The sequence below is a fragment of the Trichosurus vulpecula genome, chromosome 7, assembly GCF_011100635.1.
Source record: "Trichosurus vulpecula isolate mTriVul1 chromosome 7, mTriVul1.pri, whole genome shotgun sequence".
Lineage (NCBI taxonomy): Eukaryota > Metazoa > Chordata > Mammalia > Diprotodontia > Phalangeridae > Trichosurus > Trichosurus vulpecula.
In genome coordinates, this window is record NC_050579.1 from 259,159,402 (window position 1) to 259,179,379 (window position 19,978).

The 19,978-nt window shown below is 40.2% G+C and overlaps 1 protein-coding gene across 2 annotated transcripts; it reads right to left on the bottom strand.

Annotated features, from left to right (window-relative positions):
- Positions 1-673: 673 nt before the first annotated feature.
- On the bottom strand, positions 674-18,002 carry LOC118855858 (zinc finger and SCAN domain-containing protein 23-like). 2 transcript variants are annotated; one of them, XM_036765885.1, is made up of 4 exons: positions 17,897-18,002; positions 7,080-7,579; positions 6,639-6,786; positions 674-3,837 (listed from the first exon to the last, which is right to left on the bottom strand). In XM_036765885.1, exons 2-4 carry the CDS (start codon positions 7,479-7,481, stop codon positions 3,236-3,238), a joined length of 1,152 nt encoding a protein of 383 aa, XP_036621780.1. In that variant the 5' UTR covers positions 7,482-7,579; positions 17,897-18,002; the 3' UTR covers positions 674-3,235. The 2 variants fall into 2 exon arrangements, with proteins under 2 accessions (XP_036621780.1, XP_036621781.1); XM_036765886.1 differs by having other exon boundaries at positions 2,335-3,837; positions 7,080-7,513; positions 17,897-17,979.
- Positions 18,003-19,978: the final 1,976 nt, after the last annotated feature.

Here is a 19,978-nt window from a genome sequence, read left to right on the forward strand (position 1 = left end):
TCTTAAAAGATCTTCATAACTTGGCCCTTTTCTACCTTTTCAGACTTCTTATACTTTACAATGACACTGGCCTCTTTACTCTTCCTCCAACAAGATACTCCATCTCCCTCTTCCATGTATTTTTAATGGCTGTCGCCTATACCTAGAATTCTCTGCCATTATCTCTGCCTCATGATTTCCTTTAAATGTCAACTACAATTTCACATTCTGAAAAAGCCTTTACTAGTTCCCCTTAATGCTAATGCTTTACCTCTGAAATTATCTATAATTTATCTTGTATATAGCTTGTTTGTACATAGTTGTTGCATGTTATCTCCCCATTAGATTGTGAGCTCCCTGAGGGCAGGGACTGGAACAGTATATGACATATAGTAGGTGCTTTTAAGAAATGCTTGTTCACTTCATTTGACTTGATGGTATATTTTGGATGCTGACAGATTCCTTTATGGTGAATTTTTCTACTCATTTCTGCCATTAAAATTTTTGATGTGAACACATAATAAAAATTATATTTAAGGTTTTTAAAAGAAGTCACATAATAAAAATTAAAATTAGTATTTTTCTGATAATGGTAATTACTTAAATTACTCATGATGAACAAAAAATCTAAAGAAAAACAGTGACACTACAACAATACAACACAGTGTTTTTTTTTTTTTTTTATTTTTTTTTTGAGACATGCACATTAAATTTATTTAAATCCCACACAACCCCCTTCTGTACAGAATATAAGGGGAGTATTGGGCAGGTTTATTCTTTAAAAGTAAATTTTAAAAACTTGAAGAGAAATTCACCAAGGCAAGCTTAGATGATGCCAACTTCCTGAACTTTGGAACCATCATTGTTAGGCTTACAAACTTGACTGGCATTGGCTGCCCCATAGCTGCCTCCTTGATAACATCTCAGGACACAGACTGCCACCTTCTTTGCCATGGAGACATTGGGCTAACTACAGAGCTCAAAGTCAAAATGGGCAAGGAGACCCAGTTCCAAGATCTAACCTTTTGTTTCAAAAAGGGATTGTTCCCTTCTCTCTCTAGTGTCTCGTCGAGACCAAAAACACAAGGAAACATTCTCGCAGCACCTTTTTCATTGGTTTTCCTGAGACAGGTCAGGGACATCAGGCTCACCTGAATCAACACAATCAATACACAGCGTGTTGTATTGTTGTAGTGTCTGTTAAGTACTATTAAGTACTCCTTTTCCTCATTCTTCTACAGTGGGATAGGAGCCGTTGCTCCAGTTCTATTTCCTGGCATGGTATGAAGCTGCTAGCTTTGAAATATGAAGAGGATAATATGGGTTGAAGAAAGGATTAGACTGAAACATAGAAAAGGCAACAAATTAAAATACAGCAATGAAAAAATCTGAAGGGCATTTATTAGACCATATAATATTATTAGTGAAAGTGCAGATTTACTGAAACATAGCTGAGATGGCCTGATAATAAAGTTATGTTAAATAATTTTCTTGATTTATAATTCAATCATGTCACATTTCTTTTTAACACGATATGTTTATAATTATTATTGGGTGATGATTTATCTTTAGGGTGGTATAGTGGAAAAGCTGAGAATTAAGATACTGTTCAAATTAGCTGTGTGACTTTGGGTAAAGAGAGGTTTAACCTCTCTGGGCCTTAGTTTTCTCATCTGTATAATGAGGCATCTGGCTCCAGATCAGGGGTTCTTAAACTTGTTTGGCAAAGGCCCTATAGCAAAGCCTATGGACCCCTTCTCAGAATATTTTTAAATGCACAAAATAAAATACATAGGAATACAAAGGAAACCAATTATATTGAAACGGTTATCAAAATATTTTTAAAAACAAGTTCACAGACTGTAGGTTAAGAATCCTTGGACTAGGTGATTTCTATATTACCTTCTAGTTCCAGGAGTCTGAGTTTTAAGCTGTTTTCTTTATTTCCAACTTCCCAACCAGCTTATAAACTCCACAAACATGGGCATCATGTCTTAAATTGCTTTATACCTTCAGCACGTCTAGTACAAGGCTTTGTATACAGTAATTATTCAATCGATGTTGTTTGACAGAAGAAAAGAGTTTACCTTTGGGTGAATATAAACAGATAACAATCTGGGAATAAAAAATATGGGAACCTTGGTGATTGTTTAAAAAGGGAGTGCTGAAGACACCTAAGCTCATGAAAAATCATCATAATGATTATATGTGATGACAAATGAAACAATGGGTAAGTTACAGTCCCATCGAAAGAATCTGCAGAGATACCAAAGTATAAATTGGTATTCTAAAAGTTATCTGTGCAAGCATATGCAGCAGAAGTTATGACTATTCACTGAATTGCTAAAATATATTTTCTATAATTCTGAGAGTGCTGACTAATTTAATTCTATAAAGTATAGCCCATCATGGCTTTCTCCCTTCTGCAGTTTTAAGGATATGTCACTATATTGGAAGAGATGAATAGAATCAGGCTATTGAAAATACTAACTATTTTTATTTTCCATTTTTTTTAACAAAGCAGATTAACTGACTTTTGACAAAGCACTGTGCACAGGTTGTATTTGTAAGGCATTTTCTGCATCCAGAAGAATTAAAAATGGGCTGAAAAATTTAATGGCTACAGGGCACCTTGCAAGTATCAAGCAGATAAGCATATTTGACTGATGTCCCTTTTTGATTAGCGATACACTATGACTGAGTTGTATTGGAAGCAGCACCCTGACAAAGCTGTTATCAATGTACCATTTTGAATTCTCTTACGAATGTGGCTCCTTCTTAATTAAAAGTTCATTACATTATTAAAATAATTATTTACAGTACTTAATACATTATTTAAAATAAGCACCTATCTCAGAGAATGGTATAGGCATCACCACTAGGTTTCCCTGGAAGGATATTATTATACTAAAAAGTTAAACACAATTAACATCCTCTCATTCTCAAAGGAGGATAAAATAAAGAACTGATGGATAAACCACCTACAATTCCGGCATCTGTAAGTTTTTCCCCACTTATTACACAGCACAGCGAAAAAAGAGCTCACCTTGGAATTAGGAAGACCTGGGTTGAAGCCCCACTTCTGACACACACTGGTTTTGTGACCCTTCACAAGACATTTAACCTCTCAGTGTCACCAGTCAACTCTCTTAAGAACATAAAGTGCCAAAATGCATTGAGAGAGAGAGTCTCCTTCTCTGGGAGTTTCCTGTACCAAAGAAATGGATGATTTAATCCTAGCCCTTAGTACCAGGAGCTAGTTTGACTCGGCCACTGTGTGAATTTTCTGATGCTGAATAAGGTTACAATGATAAATGAAGTTCTTGCCACACTCGTCACATTCATAAGGTCTTTCTCCAGTGTGAATTCGCTGATGTTTGATAAGCACTGAGCGCCGGCTAAAACTTTTATTACATTGATTACACTGATAGGGTTTTTCTCCAGTGTGGATTCTGAGATGATGAAAAAGCCCTGCATTCTGACTGAAAGCTTTGCCACACACATTACACTGATATCGTTTCTCTCCTGTGTGGAGTCTCTGATGTTGGAAAAGGCCAGACCTCTGACTGAAGGCTCTCCCACACTCATCGCATTCATAAGGTTTCTCTCCAGTATGGGTTCTCTGATGTTCAATAAGGATGGAATTCTGAGTAAAATTTTTCCCACATTCACCACACACATAAGGTCTTTCCACTGCAGGGTTCCCCCATTGTCTTTCTGATCTGCCTTCTCGTTCACACATTTCTCTACATTCAGGACCCCGGAGAATATCACCATTCAGTTTGTCAATTATATCCATTTCTGTAGAAGTTTCCCGCTTTGGAGCTAATTCTCCATTTTCAATGCCGGTCTTGCCATCTAAAATAAAAGATAGATCATATACATATCAGCTGTTCTCTAGGCCTGAAAAAAGGCTCCTGAGGGTGGGAGTTGGGGTAAAGCGGTCAGTTTAGCTGAAACCAATTCACTGAGAGTAAATGATTTGAAATGACTACAAGAGGTTTTAACATGGAGAAACAGAAAGGAGTTTCATGTAGGATTAGGTAGGATGCCAAAAATAGTAATGTGTAAGAGGCCAGATAAAAAGGACAAAAATAAGAAGAGCTTGACAGATGGTCACAGTAGAAGATGCTTAATTTTGAATTAATGAATTCACTAGAAGCTACTGCTATTTTCTTCCATCCACAAGACCAGGAACAAAGGTAGACATATTCCTTGTTTCCTACTACTGTTTTATTTTAATTAAATTTTACTTTGAAACAAAGAGCAGCCTTCTCTGCCATCCATTTCCCTTAGCACTGCCATTCCTTTCTTCCACCATTGAGAAAGCATGACAAAGGAAACCCATCAGAAACATGTATAATCAGGCAAAACAAAATTTATCTCTAGCTATGTCTAAAAAAGTTTTGTCTCAATCTGTGTTCCGCGGCCATCACTTCTATCATAAGGTATACAATATATTTCACCATGAGTCTTCAGGAACTATGGTTGGTCACTGTGTTGATCAGAGTTCCTAAGTTTTGTAGGCTTTTTAAAAAATATTTTGTTTTAATTAGCCAAGATTATTTCTCACTGCTACTGCTGTTGCTCCTACTGCTAGCAGCTTCTCATCTTCCTCCTCTTTCTCATAGCCCATGGCCTCTCTTTAGGGAACTCCACTGCCAATGTGCAGGTTCCCCTTATCATTCAACCCTGGATTTTCACCTGGGACTGGATAACAGCCAGTAAAGCAGCCAGATAGTACCTCTCCCCACTGAAGTGCTCTTGTGGGTGTCAGGGTGACTCATTTGGTTCTGAGATTTCCTCTTGCCCTGGTGAACAGCTTTTCCTTTGTTTCTAGAGTGTACCACTCATGCAGCATGTTCTTGGTCCAACTGAATCCCCATTGTCCACTGACTTTCCTGTCTGTCTCTCTACTGTCTGGCTAGACAAATGACTCACTGTGCCTTTTTCCTGAATTTCCCCATCAGTATGCAACTTGCTGCATTTTCTAGATCTTTTAGGAGTAATTTGTGGAGAGGAGCTTACTGCATTATTTCCTATCACTCCGCCATCTTGGCATCACCTTCTCAAATACTGCTTTCAAACTATTCCTCTATCACAACTCTTCAGTGACTTTTAATCTTTTTAAATTCATATAATACACAAATTCTTCATATCCCCAGTGCTTAGCATCGTACCTGCCACATAGTAAGCACTCTTGATTGACCAACCTAATAGCCTTGTATCTATTAATATAATTCATCTATTATACTTAAGCAAACTTCCACTAACCTGTTACTCTGACCCTGTATTACTTAACAACTACCTAGAAGCAAAGAATATTGAGTATAAAGCTATAGAGGGAAAAATGTACCTTTAACAAAATAGAGGATTTCCAAGCATTCCTGATGAAAACACCAGAGCTGTGTAGAAATTTTAAAGTTCAAACACAGAAGTGAAAAGAAACATAAAAAGTTAAATATGAATGGACAATGATAAATGAGTGATTGAAGATAAACTGCTTACATTCAAATATGGGATGATACAAGTGTCCTCTCTGAATCCCATCAGGGATTATAGATGGAGAAAAATGAGAAGAGACGGGAAGAGGAATTCACTGGGAGAGGTGAAAGGAAAGGAGGATTAGGGGAAATTATCTCATACAATCAGGGTGTACAAGTATAGACATCTATACAAACAAAGGGGAGAGGATGGGGGTGGAATGGCTGACACTTGAACTTCATGCTCATGTTGATCAAAGGAGGGAAGAATACACACACCCACACACCCCACATACTCACATACTCATATTTATAGGTGAGTATAAAAATACTCATCAGAGAAATAAGAGGAAAAGGGAGAAGGGGAGAGGGGGAATTAGAGGGAAAGCAGATTAAGGGAAGGATTAGTCCTAAGCAAAACAAACTCTAAGGATGTAAAAAAATATTTATTGTTCTTTCCAAGGTGGCAAAGAATTGGAATCTCAGGAGGTGCCCATAAACTGGAAAGTTATGGTATATAAATGGGATGCAATACTATTGTGCTAAATTCTCATCAGCGTAATGACCAACCACAATTCCAGAGAACTAACGATGAAACATTCTACCCAACTCCTGATAGAGAAATAAGGACTTAGAATGCAGAATGAGATGTCTTTTAGGACATGACCAATGTAAAAAGTTGTTTTGATTGACTATGCATGTTTTGTAATAGGTTTACTTCTTAGTGGGTTTCTAATTGGTGGAGGTGGAGGAGTGGTAAAGGAGGGAAAAATTGAAAGGGAGAGGAAGAAGATTTTGGCTGACTAAAACAAGTAATTTTTAAAAAACTGTTATAGAGACAAACTAGAGGAGGCATAGCACAGGATCATTCACTGTTAACGGATCAACAGTTCTTATCTATGGGCATCCGCTAGGTCACAGAGAACATTGTTATTTAGAGGCGGTCATTATAATGGTATTTTACCTGTAACATATTTCTTTTTTTATTTTTTATTTTTTTTTCCTGTATCATATTTCAAGGTTAAAGACAACACTTGTCTAGCATATCAAATCTTCTTTATTCTGTTCAATTTTCCCACATATAAACAGTCTCTGTAGAATCATTTCTATAAAAATACTCAGAGAATGGCAAATTCTAGGGGGCAGTGGGCTTCCAGATGAAATTTTGCTTCTCACCAATTTCTTTAACAAGATGCATCTCCTGTGATTTACATTGGATCTGTGTTTCCAAGGGCTGGAACTGAATATTGTGTGACTCCTGTGTTGCTTCCATAGGCACTATCTCCTCCAAAAACATTTCCTGTTTATGAGCATGCGTTGGAACCTATGGGCAATTAAATACAGTCAGGTTTGTGAGGCAATTACCAAGAACCAACATTTAAATATAAAAAACTAGACCACAAGGAACTTTCTTCTAGGGATACAGGGTAGGAAAGGAAGAACAAGTGTCTAATTTACTTCCTTGGGGCTTGGGGAAGCAAGAAATAGGAGAAAAAGTAAAATGCAGAGAAGAGACTGAACCATGCCAACTAATCACCCCTGAATCCCTGTTTCTCTTTTTTGCTATTTAGTTCAAACCCTTATTCTCTCCAAACAGTTTACACCTCCAGTTCCCACCTGCTCTCCTGGCTCATCAAACTCTCTCTCCAAATCCTCCAGCACAGTCACTGCTTCCTCTCCACTCACTGGACGATGTTCCCACACCCAGGTCTGGAGCTCCTCAGGGAGGATGTTGAGAAACTGCTCGAGCACCAGCAAGTCCAGAATCTGCTCTTTTGTATGCATGTCTGGTCTCAGCCACTGAAGGCAAAGTTCTCTAAGCCTTCGAAGAGCTTCACGAGGCCCTGGGGTCTCCTGGTAACAGAATCGCCTGAACTGCCTCCGGAAGATCTCTCTAGCATAAGGGTCATTCTTCTGTAGTCCAGATTCCTGCCCCCATGCATGATCCTCCTCCTCCACCTTCACTGTCAGAAATTCCTTCTGCTCCTCCGGAGCTGGGAGGGTCAAAGCTGCTGCCATTTTAAGGTTGCAGAGTTTAGGAGGTTCACTTCCTAGGAGGGAGGAGGGTGTTTTTCGTTATTTTCCCTTGGTCATTTCTTTGGGGACAGTCCGGGGATCTAAGGAATAAATTGTTAACATAGAGAAAGTATAAGCATACTAAGAGTCTAATAAAAACCAGGCAGTGGGATAATTAATTAAAAGTAATAAGCCTCAATATCAAGAAAAAACAAGCTTCAGATTAATGGTTACTCTGAATGATGAAGGTAATACAAGATAAATGCCCTGCTCTAAGACTGAAAAGAAAGGTTGGCATAAGTACAAAACACACTTTCTGAGTTAGTAAAGAAGTGGAGACAAAGTTGGTGCTCGTTAATTAGGGAATGGTTGAACAAACAATAGTATATGAATGTAGGAGATTATTATGGTGGCATTGGAAATAACAAATATGAAGGATTCTAAGAAACTAGATGAATGAGTGAAAATGAAAAAGCATTTATTAAGTACTTATAGTATATCAGGCACTGTGCTAAGAGTTGGAGATACAATTAAAAAAACAGACAAGATTCATCTGGAGTTTACATTCTAATAGAAGAAAGACACACATAAGGGCATGGTGGCCAGGTGGTCTCAAAGTTAGGATGATGATTACAACCAAAGGGGAGTAGACTGACAACACCCTATCCCAGGGAATATGATAATTGATTGGATCACAGCTCATAGTTTCAAGAGGAAGCAAAAGTGAAGCACTGCCGGGGCTTTCCTAAAACTATTCTTGGAGTAATCACTAATCAAGACAGTGATATCCCAGGGGAGAAGCTCCAAGGCATCAGTGAGATTAAGGTGGTCCAGGAGGCCTTGGAGCTAATTCCTGAACTATCTGCATTGACTGGTTGGGTACCCAGAGGGCAGGTGAATATTTCTCCCCTCGAGATTCTAGGGATAAAGGGGCAGCTAGGTGGCACAGTGAGTAAAGCACCAGCCCAGGAGTCAGGAGGACCTGAGTTCAAATGCAACCTCAGACACTTGACACACTCATTAGCTGTGTGACCTTGGACAACTCACTTAACCACAATTGCCTTGCCTTCCCCCCTCCAAAAATAAAAAAGACAAAAAAAAGATTCTAGGGATGAAGCTAAGGTGCTACGGTTTCTAGAACTGTCATAAGCACCTATTGGTGGACTCTCCATTATCAAAGTTAATTAACTTCTAAAAAGGCAAGGACAGTTGTCATAGTAACATCCCCCCAACACAGGGGCAAAATCTGGAGAGTGGATTACTTCTTGGAGAAAACATATAGCCACAGGACATACTCATAGCTCCAGGTTACTAGAAATCCATTCTTCCTTCATGGAATTCTCATGACATTCATGGGGCAGTTAAATGAATTAATAAATAGAGAGAAGAGGTTCCAGGACAGAGCTCTGAGAGACAATAAATATAATGCATTTGACAAAAGCATACTTGATAGGTTCACTGTTACTGGGGAGGTAAATTCATTCAAGGATGCAAAAAAGGTCTAGAGAGGTCAACAAAAATGACTTACTAATTATAATTTATTATTATTAAGAATATCTTAATGCTGCCTTCTCCATTAGTGGGAGAGAGGAGGCTCTGATAAAATAAGGCAAATTTCAAGGCTATCTTGAAAAAAGTATAACAAGAATTTACACTTATATAGTATTTAATGGTTACAAAGTATTTTATATTCATTAATTTACTCGATACTTATGTAACTTTGTGAGATAAATAAAAACTTTCAGAAGTAGAAGTATTAATGTCTCTATTGTTATGATACGTGATAACAGCTCTTCCTATTTATATGAAATTTTGCGACTGGATAAAGAAATTTCAGAGATCAAGACCATATAATGCAAGCTCCTTGGAAATAGGGATTCTTTCTATTGTATCCCCAGTGCCTAGCACAGTGCTGGTACATAATAAAGGTCCTTGGATTTACCAACTGAAGAAAGTGGAACACCTCTGTGTGATGGTAAGATCTAAGGTTCACCAACCCTGTGGGGGGGGGGTGAAAATCTGAGGTGGAGTGAAAAAGTAGGTCATGAGAATCAAGAAGATTAAGGATCAGGAAGTTAAGGTATTTGGGAGAACATCAATATTTAATATTTATGTTGAAATTCCCTAGAAAGAATCAGCATGGAAAGAGAAACCATGAACCAGGAGCTGAACTTAATGAAAAAGGAAGGCTAATATCCTGGGAACTGGTAAGTAAAAACTGGAGAAGTGAACTTTATGCTTCCAGCAGCTGGGTGATCTGAAAGGTGTGACTTTCACCTCCAAAGAATCCACAGCCTTGCCTCAATTTTTCTTCTTTGGGAGTAGCCAACCTTCACCATGATCACTGCAGAACAACATGCTCAGAGGTCCAGCACACAATCAATTTTTAATGGTGTGAGGGAATTTGAAGACTATAAACTATATGCATTTGAAGTAAGTTAGCAATATGTAGTTTCAAGGTACTCAGTGGTACATGGGAGGAAAAAGAAACATTTCACTTAAAAGTTATAGGACCTGAGTTCAAATCCCACTCCACACTTACTACATGTGTGACCCTAGAGAAGTCATTTAATCTCTCTAGTAGGCCTGTTTCCTTATCTTTAAAATAAGGATGTTGGTCCTATGATCTATAGTACTAAACTGACATTTTTGTATATGATATGTTTACTTTTCTTTTGGTCAACAGTCTCCTCTTCCAGGGAACTAGTCCTGACCATCTATTCTTGGGGAGTTGTCTACATACCTTTAATTCTACCTCTATGCCTCTTTTTGTCTATTTAGTCTCTAAAGAAGTTAGGTTCAACTTCTTTGGAGAGATTCCCCTCACTGTTACCTCATCTGCCAACTCAACTGGTATCGTTTGGATTTTGTGCACAGGAAACTTATTAGCCTTTCAATTAATGAGAATACAGGTTCACTTAATGAGAATTCAGATTCTTTGATATAAGACTGGGAACTCCATCAGAATATCCCAAGTTCTCTTTTGATCTTTTCACCTTTTAAAAATTTTGATAAAGTATTCCATGTTATTCTTGTAAAGAAGACGGACAGATATGGACTAGATGATAATAAAATTTTATGAATTCAGAAGTAGAGAACTAGCTGGAATATTATTATTATAATTAGTAGTGGTGGTGGTAGTAGTAGTAGTAGTAGTAACATCTAGCATTTATTTGTTGTTGTTCAGTTGTTCAGATCTATTCAACTCTTCATGACCCCATGGACCATAGCACACCACGCCCTTCTATCCTCTATCATCTCTCAAAGTCTGTTCAGGTTCATGTTTGTTTTTTCCATGATACTATCTATCCATCTCATTGTGTTGGTAAGCAAAATGGGCTCTTAGCACTTAGTTCAACCAAGTGCCCTTGAAGAGTTTGGCTTTTGTTTCCTTTGAGTAATTCAGTATATTTCATTGAGTCTTACTAAGTGCTAAGCCCCAGGCTCTAACCCCTATTAGGTGTTAACCTAACCTATGTGGATGTGAACCTCCCAGGGTCCTAAGGGGAGGTGCTAACTCAAGAGCCAATCATAGGAGCCTAAGTTCTGGTCACTCAGATGACGTTTGATGACGTCTGAAATGCTATAAGAAGAGAAGACAGAGCCATTTGCACAGGGCTCTCACTCGAGATGGCGTGAGATGATGCGGAGACTCCGGGCAGCTATAGCTACGAGCCCTCCAGCTTGTAAACCCGGATGCTGGGACTTCGTTGAACTCCAGTAACTATGTATTGGGATTTGAATCAGACAAGGTCTGTCTGTTGATGTTTGTAATTTGTTTGTATTTGTTCCGAAGTTCGGGGTGCTGGATTTTTCCCCTGAACTAAGTGAGTGATATTTGTATGCTGGATTAAAGTAAGCTTGTCAACCCCTTAACATTGCTTTGCTTACTAAAGCACATCAAAAGAACCTGTGCTTTTGCAGTGTGCTGGTAGTGTGCTTGTTGTTGGGCTTGTGTTGGTCTTTCACCCCCACAACAGTTGCTAGCCAGATTGTTGAAACACTCATCCTTGGCCATCCCCTTTTCCTTCTGCCTTCAATCTTTTATAACATCAGGGTCTTTTCCAGTAATTCCCATCTTCTCATTACATGGCCAAAGTATTTAAGCTTCAGCTTCAATATTCGACGTCCAGTGAATAGTGTAATTTCTTTAAGTATTGACTGATTTGACCTTGCTGTTCTCCAAAGTCTTGCACAGCGCCACAATTTGAAAGCACTGATTCTGCGGCACTCAGCTTTCCTTACAATCCAACTCTCACAGCCATACATTGCTACTGGAAAAATCACAGCTTTGAGTATGTGGCCCTTTGTTGGCGAGGTGATGTCCCTACTTTTCAGTATGCTGTCCAGATTTGCCACAGCTTTCCTTCCAAGGAGCAAAAGTCTTTTCATTTCATGGCTGCAGCCACTGTCTGCAGTGACCTTTGAGCCCAAGAATATAAAATCTCACAGTTTCCATTTCTTCTCTCTCTTTCTGTTAGGAAGTGATGAGACCAGCTGCCAAGATCTTAGGGGGTTTTTGTTTGTTTTCTGTTTTTGTTTTTTTTTATTAAAATTTAAAGTTTGCAAAGCACTTTGCACATTATCCCATTTGATCCTCACAACTAAGGTAGGTACTATTATCCCCATTCTACAGATGGGGAATCCAAAGCTGAGAGAGGACAAGTAGCCTGCCCTCATGGTTAAATGTCAACACAGCAAGATGTCTCCAATGGAGTACCTAAAGGATCCCTTGGCTCCTGCACTGTTTAACATTTTCACCTATGACTTGGAAAAAAGCATAGATGACACGCATGCCTCTCAAATCTGGAGATGAGACAAACCTGGCTGGTTAACACACTGGATGTCAAGAGTCTGCATACAAAGATATCTTGATAGATTGGAGCATCAGGCAAAATTTAATCTGCTGGATGGGTACAAAAATTCAACTTCTCAAGTACTAGTTGGAGGAGGCATAGTTAGGGAGCATTTTGTTTAGAAAAGATTTGAGGGTTTTAGTGGACAAGCTCAATCTGTCCTCAGAGCTCTCTCTCCATTCCAAACTATCCTCCAGACTACTTCCAAAGGAATTTTCCCAAAATTCTGATCATACTACTCTTGTGCTCGATAAGGCCAATATTTCCTTATTTCCTTATAAGACCAAATTTAACTTCCTCTTTTTGACAGTTAAATCTCTTCACAACTTGACCCATTCCTATATTTTCACAATGGTCCTTTCCTCACACTCTATGATCCAACCTTACTGGACTGTTCACAGGTCTGCACACATGACACTCCAACCTCCTACTTCCATGCCTCTGCACTGGCTGTCCCTAAGCACCACCTTACACAATGAAGCCCTTCCTAACATTGCCCCCCTTACTAGTTCACTGCCCTCCCAAAACTACTTTTTAGTCAATTTATATTTCTTATATGTGTGTGTATTCATGTTGTCTTCCTCATTAGAATATAAGTTCCTTGAGGGCACTAATAGCTTTACTTTTGTCTTTTTATCCCTAGCACCTGGCACAGTACTTGGCATATAGTGCTTGCTGACTGGGTCAGTGGTGGGAAACAAAAATACTAATGAGAGTTTGGGCTACATAAAGAGGCATAGCTCTCAGGAATAAGGAAGTAATAGTCTCATTGTATTCTGCCCTCGTCAGACTTCACCTGGCATACTATGTTCAGTTCTGGACATCACAATTCAAGAAAGACATTGATACGCTGAAAAATATCCAAAGGAAGAACCAGGATGAGGAACAGACTTTGATCTCTGTTATATAAAGTTTGGTTGAAAGATGGCACAGTAGATAGAACACTGGCCTTGGAGTTGGGAGGACCGGAATTCAAATCCGGCCTCAGACACTTGACACTTACTAGCTGTATGACCTTGTGCAAGTCACTCAACCTCAATTGCCTTGAGAGAGAAGGAAAAGAAATGGGGTTACTGAGCTTAAAAAAGACTCAGGAGGGACATAACAGCTGTATGTGAAGAGCTGTCATGTGAGGGAAGGATTAAACTTTGTCTGTTTGGTCCCAGTAGCCAGAGCCAGGAGAAATCAGTAGAAGTTGCAGAAAGACAAATTTAGGCCTGAAGTCAGGAAAAAACTCCATAACACTCTGAGCTGTCCAAAGGCAGAATGGGCTGCCTTTAGAGGTGATGGATTTCCCTATTAAGTTTTCAGAGGATGCGTTACAGTATGGATTCCTTTCAGGTGTGAGTTGGACTAGATGTTCACTGCACTCTCTTACAAGTACCAAATTCTGTAGCTATGATTCCTGGTTTTGTCCATAAAGTTTTTCTAGAAGACCAGTCACCTAAGACTTTCTAAATCATTCTAATTTTTCTCTCCAAAGTCACAGTATGTTCAAAAGCTACATGCAGTCCTGAGTTATAACTATTTTTGGTCTATCACAAATGTTCTACCTGAGATCACCACATGCCTGGCCTTTGTGTACCTCACACCCACCAGATACACAATTACCAAATTTCTTTACAAAAGAAGATACATTTTTAATACATGTACATTTTATCTATAGTTAAATTTCCCTAGCTCCAGTCAAGCTGAAGCTTCTTATAGCCACCAAAACTCTAACAGAGCACTCTGAATAATGCAAAGCAACAAATACCTAAAAATACTTTCATCAGAAAACTGGAAAATAGTATGGCAGAAATTGGGCATAGACCAATATCTTACTCCATATACCAAAATAAAGTCAAAATGGGTTCATGACTTAGATATAAAGGCTGATACTATAAGCAATTTGGGAGCGAGGGGAATAGTTTACCTGTCAGACTTATGGAGAAAGGAAGAATTTATGACTAAACAAGAGATAGAGAGAATTACGAAATGCAAAATGGATAATTTTGATTACATTACGTTGAAAAGTTTTTGTACAAACAAAACCAATGCAACCAAGATTAGGAGGGAAGTAGAAAATTAGGAAAGAATTGTTACAACCAGTGTCTCTGACAAAAGCCTCATCTCTAAAATACACAGGGAACTAAGTTAAATTTATAAGAATACAAGTCATTCCCCAACTGAGAAATGGTCAAAGGATATGAACAGGCAGTTTTCAGAGAAAGAAATTAAAGTTATCTATAGTCATATGAAAAAACGCTCTAAATCACTATTGATTAGAGAAATGCAAATCAAAACAACTCTCAGGTACCACATCTCTCCTATCAGATTGGCTAACATGTCAAAACAGGAAAATGATAAATGCTGGAGAAGATGTGGGAAAATTGGAACACTATTGCATTGTTGGTGGAGTTGCAAACTGATCCAACCATTCTGGGGAGCAATTTGGAACTATGCCCAAAGGGCTATAAAAATGTGCATACCCTTTGACCCAGCAATACCACTTCTAGGGCTGTATCCCAAAGAGATCACACAAGGGGGAAAAGGACCCTTATGTACAAAAATATTTATAGTAGCTCTTTTTGTGGTGGCAAAGATTTGGAAATCAAAGGGATACCCATCAATTGGGGAATGGCTAAACAAATTGTGGTATATGGATGATGGAATACTATTGTGCTGTAAGAAATGAGGAGTGGATGGACTTCATAAGAACCTGGAGTCTTATATGATCTGATGATGAGTGAAGGGAGCAGAACCAGGAGATCATTGTACACAACCACAGACACATTGCTTCTGTGACGACTAACTGATAGACTTAGCTCTTCTCAACAATGAAAGGTACTAAGACAGCTACAAAAGACGCATGATGGAAAAGGCTATCCACATCCAGAGAAAGAATTACGGAATCTGAATACAGACTGAAGCAAACTATTTGCTCTCTTTTATTTTTATTTTATTTTTGGTTTTGTTACAGCTTTCTCATGGTTCATTTCATTGGTTATAATTCTTCTTTACAACTTGATTATTGGGAAAATAAATTTAATGTGAAGGTATATGTAGAACCTATATCAGATTACATGCCATCTTGGTGGGGGGGGGGGAGGGAGGAGAAGGGGGAGAAAATTTGGAAACCAAAAACTTGTGGAACTAAGTGTTGCAAACTAAAAATAATAATAATAATTAATTAAAAATACTTTCATCGATTCAAATTCCAGCTCGAGAACTTTCTTGAGCTTCTTAATGTTTAATGATTATGGAATCAAAATTCCACAGTTTGGTGGCTGAAGTCCTTAACAATCTGGCCCCCTTCCTTGTTTCTGAGATGCTCTCAATCTAGCCATGGTGGTGTCCTTGCTGTTCCCTGAACATGCAGAATGCAGTGTAAAGAATATTGAAACAGGACTCAAAAGACTCTGGCTCTAGTCCTGAATCTAGGCTGATCATTAGCTATCTGGGTAACCCTGGTTAAGTTACTTAACCTTTCTGGGCTTCAGTTTCCTTCTCTGTAAAATGTTAGGGGACTAGATGATATCTAAGGTCCTCTTCTACTTCCAAGCATCTCTCCACTTTTGCTCACTCTGCCTCCTCTCTACTTAACTGTATGTTCCTTATCTTCATGTGTGAGCTGAGGCTCAAGGTTCTTCTTTGTGAAGACTTCTCCAATTATTCCAGCCCACAATGATATTGCCCTAATTTGAATTACTGTTTTACAATCAGTCAGATACAGACCCGTATTATTATTTGATTTTTCTGTGCTTATGACTTATGTACCATATGCTTTGCAGGATTATAGCGGAGAAAGCATTTCCCAAACTTTAACATGTCATATAGTTATGAGTTACCATTACAGTCTCCCCAACTAGAGTATAACTCCTATATCTCCCACAGCACCTAATCCAGTAGTAGGTGAATATATGTGTGTATGTATGTATGTATATTATCAAAAAATTCAAATATTTGAGTAGGTTTGTAGATCTAAAACAGAGCTATACATGCACTCAGTTACGGATCTTCTGTACTATTAAATCCTAACCTGACTGAAAAGAAAATAGTACACTGAAAAGAAAATAGGCACAGTAGCAAAGGGAAGTATTTCATTAATTATGAGAACCAGGTTGTGATCAGAGGTAATCCAGTTAGTTATTATAGGATAGAAAAAATGAGTAACTAAATGAAAAAGATAATAATTCACAGCCCTACCTAATTATAGTGACCAAGTTTAGGGCCAGAGAAGAGTTGAAAAAATTTCTTTCATTAGAGTTGGGGGGACTATGGGTGTCGAATAGTACATATATTTGCTTCCTGAAGGTCTTTGTTAAGGTACATTTGTGAGTATCTAGCGTTAAGCATCTATTTTGTGTGGAGGAAACGGTTATCCCATACCTGACTTACATTTTACACTGAATACCTTTCGAAATAGAGTGGATGGATATTTTACTGAATGCTGTTACACGGCAAAGGTTCACTAAGAGAAAGGAGTATATTTGAAACTGCATATGATATAAAAACAAAACTATGATAAAAAAAATCAAAAATCAAAGAATCCCTGATGGAGCAGAATGAGCACCAGACTGGGATCAATGACCAGGATTCTAATCTTACCTGTACTGCAAATATACTGTGTCACTTTGGGCAAATCAATTTACTGTGTGTACTTCTCTTGCCCCGTTTTTTTCATCTGTCAAATGAAGGAGTTGGTCTAGGCGCTAGATAATCTCTAAATTCCCTTCCAGCTCTTACACGCTATGATTTTAGGAATACTTACTTCCTACGACTGGAATACTTGGTGTGTCTTTTCTCCACTAACCTTTCCATCTTAGGAAATAGGCTTTTTGAGTCGCTATGGTAGAAAAAACTCATCATCGGGCGGCTAATTTCTGGACGAGTAACCTCTCCACACTTAGCTGGGCTGGGTCCTTCATACACACAATGCTTCACCTGCCCCACAGCTGAAACCAAGAGGGAAAATCCTGAAGTGCTCGTGTTCCGCTGGCGGACCCTGCCTGTCCCCAGACCCGGACACCTCCAAGCTACAACGAGGCACCGCAATAAAAACTTCAGCCGAGGTAGGACTTTATTAAACTACGTCCAAACTAGCTTGTAAGATCTCGGATTCAAACGAGCCCTGCTTACAACGTAAAGCAAGCCCAGCGGGAGGCGGGGAAAGCCGGGCGATTAGACCGAAAGGTACAAAAAGGACAAAGTGTTTCCACGCCGTACGAAACACGGCAGGACTTTCCCCGGGGAAAGCGCAGGGCGCCCCGGGAGCCCCCGGTCACCTGCAGTCCCCGGTCTCCAGCGCCTTCGACAGGCATCCTCCGAAGCTGCGCAGCGTCCGCGGGGGCCCCCGAGCCCAGGGCCCGCAGAGGCCACACCGAGTACGCCTCAGCCCCAGAGGCGGTCTACGATCCCTCACCCGCCGGGCCCCACCCGGCTATCCTCGAAGCCCCCGCCCCCGCGGCCTCTTCTCCGAAATAGCAGCGCTTCCGGCTGCAGAGGGAGGGACGGAGGGGGGAGGGGGGGTCCTCCGCACCCCCGACCTGGGACGGTCCGGAGGGACCCTATCCCACTCACCGCGAGCTTCTGTTTGGGGAAGATTCAGACCTGGAGAGGGAGGGACCTTTGGCCACAGACCATGAGCCTCCAAAACCCTTGACAACCATGACTCCGGAAGTAAACTACGAAGACCGGCTCCTTACTCCGAGTGTGTCTCCTCTAGGACACCGGAGCCCTCCTCCTCTCGGTAGTCCTTCACCTGGTCCTCCCCGCAGCTCAGCAGAGGCGAGTCGCGTTCGTGCAGCTCATACAGCAGAAGTGGAGAGGTCCGCAACCTCCTCTGTGACATTTCTGTCAAAGTTCTGGGCTCCCAGAAGACCGGATTCCATCTTGGAGGCTTCCCAGTCATATGGCTTGTGATCCCACCCGGGGTTTCACCTTGGAACAAAAAATTCGGCTAGTTTTACTTCCACACTGGAATCTGACTTTTCTACGCCTCCACGAAACAGTCTTCGGTTCCCATTCAGAGGAAGCCAGGGTGATGAGGGAAGCCATGATTTCCTGGACTGGGGCCCCTCCACCACGGGAATGGACGTGTCCCGTCGTCCTTTGCTGGAGGACGGGAGCCTTGCTTAGAAGACATAGGAAGCTCCTCTGCTTGGTCCCGGTCAACCAGAGCTGTTTCTTGATGATTGGGTGACTGGGTCCCAGGATAATGAACTGTTCTTCTATTTTGAACCGTTTTTTCCAGTGACTTCAATGGAATGAGGTGGGAGAAGGGAAAGATGCCTTCAACTTCACCCTCGTCCTTACCTTCGCCTCAACCCTGCTTGCTGGCAGTCCCAGGAAGAGAAAATGTTGGAGAAGAGTCATGAAGGTGGGCGATCAGCCCATGTTCCTTGACAAGAGTCCCTTTTTCTAGGCCTCAGGCAGAAGACAGGTCCAGTCATTAAGGACCAACCAGAGGAACTTTCTGTGTTCTCCCCTAGGAAGTGACTCATAGCACACGTCTAGCTCTGTAGAAGATGCTTCAGTCTAGGAAATCAAGAGGTCTCCTTATTACCCCTGTTACAAAAGCATACAGGTTAATGATAATTATAGAGTTTTTTCATTAACCTTTAATTAACCTGATTTTTAAAAATGCAAAGAACTCATCCTAGAGCTCATAATTCAGACACCTCTCTTCTACTTTCCAGTGGGCTTCTGCCTTCCCTAAGGACCCATATGGTGATCTGAATCTATAATGCTTTGCTGAGTGAGGGTTATTTGAGCAATGGTATTATAATATTTCTTATATTATTTATATATTTTATAATATAATAATAATATATTATTTATTATATTATAATATTATCAGCCTTTCCTGAGCCTCAGGAAAATTAAGAAGAAACATGGCAAACGATGAAGGACTAGACATTTTCTCTGATCCCCAATACCTCTCAAACCCCTCCAAAACAGAAATTATGAATCAAAGATAAAGCAACTTCAACTGTCTTCATGGTCCCACCCAGAACCCAAAAGAAGGTTAAAAAAAAACACCACCACCCTATGAACTGATGCCCACCCAGAGCTCACACAGTACCTTCTCACCTCTCTCCTACCATGTTACTGGCAGCAAGGCTGCACTAGGCAGTCTGACCTTCAGGCTTGCAACAAAACCCAAATCCACACCCCAGGCTCCCCTCCCTCTTGCTAGTGCCATGGAGCCCACTCCAGGCTGTGACAGTTTGCTTGGTGGCCAGTGCCTCAGCACTGTGCTACAAAAATAATTCCACGGGAGACAGAGGGAAAGAGGCATGAAATGTGTCTGACCTTAAAAGAGAACTCAACCCCACACCCCAACCCCTCCCTTCTCTCAGAGGCTTGGAGACCCAAACTCCAAATAACAAAAATCATCCCTGGCTGCAGCAGCACCAGGGACCCTTCAGGCAAGAGAACTGAGGAATAGAAAGAACAGTACAGGACACAATGTGTGCCAGCAGGTACCTTTTGGGCACCTGGGGGGTGGCAGTGTGCCACTCCACTGAGCCTGAGAGAAAGAGCCCAGTATCTAGTTGAGGCTAGTTTTATCCCCACAAAGTCACTTGGGGCAAAGATTCAGGCCATCAAACCATGAATTGCCTTCCATGAGAGAAGGCTGAGAAACTTTGAAATCTAACC